The following is a 6,924-nucleotide window of genomic DNA, read 5'->3' on the forward strand; positions in this document are numbered from 1 at the left end:
CTTTTATGATATTTTTTATGGATACTGTGTTGAGTGACAAAACAGATGAAACAGGTATCTGATTTTCAAATATCTAACCATCTTGAACGACAAAATGATATTCCCAGTATTCCTTGCTAAAATGAACCCGCAGAATCGATAAGGTGATAAACAGGGTGTGAATAGAAAGTTAATTTAAGGGATTCCTTTTCGAAAAATATTGCTTGCATTTTCTATAAGTAAATAAACCCAATTACAAAAAAAGACATGGATATGTATTCCTCCACTTATTTAATGAAAAGCTGAAGTATTTCCATGTTTTATTTCTCATTGCATATTCAAAATATTCACATATTACTCGGATTTCGTTTTACTACTCTGTTTTCCACGTAACCTTAATAAATAACATAATGCATATTTAAGGAAAACAATTAAAGAAATGGATAAAACTGAAACGAATAAGATAATATCCAGGAGTAGATACTGAAACAGGTTGAGTTTCAATGCAGCTACTTTTAAATGATCTGCTCCTTTATTTCTTATCACGTATTCGACCCAAAATACCAATCTCTCTTGAGCTGACAATGGATTGTCCTTCATTAATCTGGATCTCTTCATAGCATTCTCCATATACCTGCAAAATAGTCCAGTTGGGATATGTATAAGGTACGGAAATTATTTCAATCTCACTTCGGCTTAGTTAAAATTTCATCCAACTCAGATTTGAGAGTTTCCACCGTGGTTTCTCTAAATTTCAACCATCTGGCGAAGCCAAAAGCTGTTGCCCTCTTCGCGTTCAGCATCTGATCCCCAAAGATTGGAAAAGCCAATAATGGTACACCGTTGTTCACTGCTTCCATAATACTGAAAATACCTCCATGTGTTATGAAGAGCTTAACGTTTTTGTGAGCTGAAATATATACTTGGTAATTCTCAAACCCTTCGGCAACCACGGAATTCATACCCAATATGTCGTTCTGCGGTAACCATTTTCTAATTATTATATTGTCTGGTTTCCCAGGAAGATTCTCATCCTCCCATTTCCAGAGGACGGTCTGCTTCAAGGAAGAAAAGACGCTATTGAACATGTCAATCTTTTCCTTGGGCATATCTGCGCTTCGAATATTTGAACCCATGCTGAAGTAAACCACGCCATGCTTGGCTTCGTCCAATATTTTTTGAAGATCAGCAGGAAGAGGCTTCGCTGGGCTCAGATGAAACCCTCCAATATCCACCATGCTAGGGACCTACAGCAGATTCGAAATATAATGGAAATTTTCTGTTTTCATTCAATGGCTGGGGCTGGGGTTATTTTTACTAAATATAAGTGGAGAATGAAGCTTTGAATGGTTTAGATATACAACTGATAGTTTAGGTTAGGTTAGGCTCATGAAGCTTTAAATGGTTTAGATATACAACTGATAGTTTAGGTTAGGTTAGGCTCATGAAGCTTTAAATGGCTTAGATATACAACTGATAGTTTAGATTAGGTTAGGCTTATGAAGCTTTGAATGGTTTAAATATACAACTCATAGCTTAGGTTAGGTTAGGCTCATGAAGCTTTAAATGGTTTCGATATACAACTGATACTTTAGGTTAGGTTAGGCTTATGAAGCTGTAAATGGTTTAGATATACAACTGATAGTTTAGGTTGGGTTAGGCTTATGAAGCTTTGAATGGTTTAGATATACAACTGATAGTTTAGGTTAGGTTAGGCTCATGAAGCTTTAAATGGTTTAGATATACAACTGATAGTTTAGGTTAGGTTAGGCTCATGAAGCTTTAAATGGCTTAGATATACAACTGATAGTTTAGATTAGGTTAGGCTTATGAAGCTTTGAATGGTTTAAATATACAACTCATAGTTTAGGTTAGGTTAGGCTCATGAAGCTTTATATACAACTGATACTTTAGGTTAGGTTAGGCTTATGAAGCTGTAAATGGTTTAGATATACAACTGATAGATTAGGTTGGGTTAGGCTTATGAAGCTTTGAATGGTTTAGATATACAACTGATAGTTTAGGTTAGGTTAGGCTTATGAAGCTTCAAATGGTTTAGATATACAACTGATAGTTAAGGTTAGGTTAGGCTTATGAAACTTTGAATGGTTTAGATATACAACTGATAGTTCAGGTTAGGTTAGGCTTATGAATCTTTGAATGGTTTAGATATACAACTGATAGTTTAGGTTAGGTTAGACTTATGAAGCTTTGAATGGTTTATATGTACAACTGATAAGTGAAGTTCCAGTTTCCAATTGATAGTAATAGTAGATATTGTATTGTATCGTATCGTATTGTATTATATTATATTGTATTGTATTGTGTAATTTAGTAGAGTTCAGTAAACACCTCTTTCAGCAGGAGAACTGTAATTCTTTATGTAGGGCATTTCACTTACCTTAGGAATAGCTTCGTTCACACTAGTGTCCCCATTTAGAAGTACGAGAGACACATTGTTATAATATTCTGAAATATCTGGTGCTCCAGGGAAATGTTTCTTGATGATCTTATCATGAGCAGGCAGAGCGATGAAATACCTGACAGTTTCAGTGACGAGATACAGGATAGCGTTGTCCATCCTCTGGAAGAAGTTCATCTCGTTGGAGTAAGGGAGCACCAAGTCAGCAACGTAAGAAGGTGGTGCAGGATTTCCAACGGTGGGATTAGTCCAGGAATTTGCACCTTGTGCTGAGTAGAGGATCAGAGGTGCGTCGAAGTATGTACCCATATATTTAAGACCATCGCTATAAAATTGCTCCAGGATGATAACATCGAACTTCTCCTTCGTTTTCAGGAATTCTTTAAACACGGGGTGAGATAGCGTAGAGTTCATGATAACAGGGCCTAGGGAGCTGAAAACGTACGCTTGAAGATAAGGGTGGAGGTTGAAGTTGAAGAAGTCCATTTTTTGCTCTGAAAAGCGATGGAATGAATTACATATGTATAGAATTATGTATTTCTATAAATGGATGCCTGAACAGTGATACTTATTAATTTGACCGTGCATTTCAAGAACCAAAAGAGCTATCAAAATTCTACTTGTACCATTTTTCATAACATAAAACAGTAGCACAATTTAGAGAAAACCGCAATCCTCTATATCTTCAAAGTTGAGGGCGAAAGTACTCAAAATGGAATACCCTGTAGGTACAGTTCAGATTCAAGCCGAAAGCTATATTGAACACAACTCAATTTTGAAAGTTCTGTTCAATTTAGATTGCATGACTCTGTAATTCTGTTTATAACTTGTTTATATTTGTTATGATGAATAAAGAATAAAGAATAAAGAATTTTGTCAGCTGAAATGTGCAGTAATTTCTTCTCAGTTCTCTGATTATACGGTGGGAGGCCTATTAAACGTTTACGGAGAACGGATCTTATATTGGATTGTTCACTTTCATAGAAATTTGACTTTATTTCCGAAAATATGAGGTTTTTGTTTAGGAACATAAAGAATCACGAGATTCGTTTTTTGATTTTCTCTGAAATTATGAGATAAGAAGTTGGAAAAAAAATCAAGTGACGGGTTAAATGAAAGTTTGGAACACCCTGTATATCACAAACCTGATTTTTCTACACGGAACTCATCCTCAGAAGCTAAGGACCTATTTTCAAAATTTCAGCTTCCTAAAATATAAAATATGTCCTTTCTGTGCCTATTTCATTGGATCCATGTTTGTGCCAATTTTTTTTGGCAAACCGTTAATATCTCCAAAAGTATCCAGAATAGGAATAAGGAAGCACAGGGAAAAAATACTCAGATGGGGATAGGGAAGACGAAAAATTATAATAAAAAGTTGTTGAAAATATTTTAGTTCGATAGATCAGAAATCTAAACCCTAGTGTCCAAATTTTTAGAACAACACTATGATTCCGTTTTCCGTAAACGTCTAATAGGCCACCCAGAGTGGGACACCCTGTATAATCAACTCTAGTCAGTTGAACTTGGACCTGTATATGGGTCTGAAACATGCCCGTTGTGCAGTAAATGATATAGCAGGCTTCTTAATTAGTTCTTACTTAAAATTTAAGAATGAATATATCATTACCATCCTTTGGCTCCAGAACCACATCTCTCCAATTCGTGGGTGGATTTTTCAACCTGAACGGGCTGACCATCGTCACGTGGTGTCCTCTAGCGGCTAAAATTTTCATCATCGCCAAACCAGCCCTGTAGTGGCTCTGTCCGTTCAACGGAAAGATTCCAAGAATTTTCGCACATTCTGATAAACTCAAAATTCCAAAAAGGTAGAAAATGAATCGCATCTCAAAGCCGACGTTACCACAAATCTTATTATGCAATAGATGTATATCGAAGTGTTGTCGTGAAATCGATATATTATCTTGTGTATACTATCTATTTAAAGTCGAGTTCCCTGTTTACAAATGACGTGGCATTACTCTTCACCTTGAATGAAGATCCAAAATAGAATTATTACTATTATTCCTGGGTTTCTACTATATTATCATTTTGGGGACACGAATACCTTGATTCTCACGATCATGATTGATTCCCGTCTATTATTTTTCATCTATTTCGTTCAGAAAATGGAACAATACAGAGGAGGCATTCTTTAAAATTATTATTTTTCATGTGAGGACTAAATATTTACCTGTATTCGTCAAACAAACAACAATCACTCTTATTGTGGTGATCACCAAAAATTAATTTCTCCCAAATCAAAGATTCACCCACTACAATTTACAACACTTTTTTCTCGATCCTTGATAAGATTAGGTGATTTCTGACAACAACAAAGTCATATGCTTTCAGAATAATCAAAGTATGTAACAGTTGGGGAGCCCAAGAGGAAAATTCGGGATATACTCGAGCGTGTCAGATTAATATGAGAGCACCTTGGTCTTGGAACCTGCAGAGTACTTCTACCAAAAATTAGACTGTATATAGGGGGAATTGTCTAGAACAGCCTGTCAGAATGGTAAAAAAAAATATATGTGGAAAAGTATATATTTTCTTAATAGCTTTTTTCTTATTTTGAAGCTAATTCTTGAATAAGAATAACAAGCCGAAACAATAAAAATTGGCCATAAAGGTATCGAAAATCAGTTTTTTTGAAGTATCTCCTCTTCTGGACTTCAAATCGTTTTCGCATCCATTATAAAAGTTGTAGAGCATAACATTTTCTACAAATTTTGTCTGAAGCAATTCCTTCTACGTTCGAACGTTTTTGAGATATATGGCTATTAATGTACATTAGAGTGGTACTCTACATTGACCTTGCCCTTTCGCATGTGTATGGCTAAGCTCCTCGCGCACATCAACCTCTAGCTCAAAAACGGTTAAGAGTATAAAAAATTGCTTCAGACAAAAGTTATATAGAATTTCATTATCTACAACTTCCATGATGAATACAAAAACGATTAGCTGTGAAGGAAGGGAGATATTTTACAACAATGCAATGTTATCATCTTCCGATGATAACATAATAAGATTAAGTCGATCAAGAAAACAACCTATTGATTTCGTTTTGCATTTTCAAATAACCACTGTTACCTTGTGTCATGTCCGAATTGTCAGTCTTGTGAAAAGTAGCTTCCTTTGAATCAACAATTAACATAGCCTCCGAAAATGTGACACATTCGAAAAATATTAATTTTTCTGCCATTTCCAATCTTCCGTAACGCCAGCCCCACCACGAAAACTGTCAGATTAACATGAAATCTTGAGGAGCGGCTCGTGACAATATAAGATGGTGAAGCACCTTTGTTCAGTGAATTATCTGCTTCATCAGTTCCATATTAATCTTTATTGAAAGAATGATAACGCCTAAATTGGCTAGCTCAATTCAGATCGTAACACTTGTCGATATTCATATCGTCGGGTTTATCCTTATTATTAATCTTTATTCATAAATTTTCATTCAAATTAATCTGGAATCTGACTATTTCAGATTATTAAGATGTTGAAATCTGATTCAGACAGATGGTTGTCCTGTAACTGTAAAAAATTCGTTCGTGTCTTCAATTGGTGCCAAATTAGGGAAAAGTAATTTCCACAGTGGTATAGTTGAATATTTGATCAATAGCATTTTTCAACTCGAATAGTATGGGGATGTGGATGTATTATTTCCTTGATGATTTTCAACATAAGTCGATATAAAAACACATTTTTATCATTTATTCACTGACGGAAATAACCGAATTCATTTCCACCGTTCACTCAGTTCACTGTTGTATTCCTTTTTTGTTCGAGCACCTACTGATTTATACCTTTGCGTAATAATTCAGTCGAAATGCGAATCATGGCTAAATAACCGTAATTCTCACTCGATTAAACTGCAATTATTCCACTGGCTACATATCGGCGTTAAACTTTTAACTTCCGATAAAGGTATGCTCAGTTTGTTACAAATCGCAATATATATAATACAGAATCGTACCCGTGTACAACGATGATACACGAAAATGAGTTATACCTACGCCACGCAAATTTGTTTCAAGTCATCATTCATCGAATTCTCCTTGTTGAATTTTGCGAGGTCATTGAAGTTAATTGAATGAAGCTATTTATGGATCCTGAGTAAAATATGCCGGAAGCTTATCCCTATAAACCACATAGCCTAGTATATGTTGAATCGGATAAAACAAAAATTTTTTATTTGGGCGTAAAAAATATATTGAATTAAAATAATTCGTCTTTCGTCTTTTTATATGGTTACTCGGTATTTTCTCATCGATTTTGATATTTTAGAGTTGTTCATTGAAGACTGACCAAAAAATTATTGTGCTGCCTTGAATTCAAAGTTGTACAGAATGAAATGGCGACTTCCAAGAATGTCCAAATTTCAAAATTCACTGATTTTTGCATATCCTACATCTCGCTTCCTGAACAATATTTCTTGTTTTCAAACTGTTTAAGCCTGTCTACTTATCCATATCATATTTCAAGTGTCACACGATGTATAAACATATATAATAAAA

At 34.9% G+C, this 6,924-nt stretch overlaps 1 protein-coding gene across 1 annotated transcript; it reads right to left on the reverse strand.

The window, feature by feature from the left end:
• Window positions 1-286: 286 nt before the first annotated feature.
• LOC123314369 (UDP-glycosyltransferase UGT5-like) lies at window positions 287-4,480 on the reverse strand. The gene is made up of 5 exons (XM_044899625.1): window positions 4,032-4,480; window positions 2,381-2,895; window positions 944-1,226; window positions 670-889; window positions 287-613 (listed from the first exon to the last, which is right to left on the reverse strand). Exons 1-5 carry the CDS (start codon window positions 4,246-4,248, stop codon window positions 334-336), a joined length of 1,515 nt encoding a protein of 504 aa, XP_044755560.1. The 5' UTR covers window positions 4,249-4,480; the 3' UTR covers window positions 287-333.
• Between the last annotated feature and the right edge of the window lie 2,444 nt (window positions 4,481-6,924).

Source organism: Coccinella septempunctata, chromosome 5 (genome assembly GCF_907165205.1).
Source record: "Coccinella septempunctata chromosome 5, icCocSept1.1, whole genome shotgun sequence".
Taxonomy (NCBI): domain Eukaryota; kingdom Metazoa; phylum Arthropoda; class Insecta; order Coleoptera; family Coccinellidae; genus Coccinella; species Coccinella septempunctata.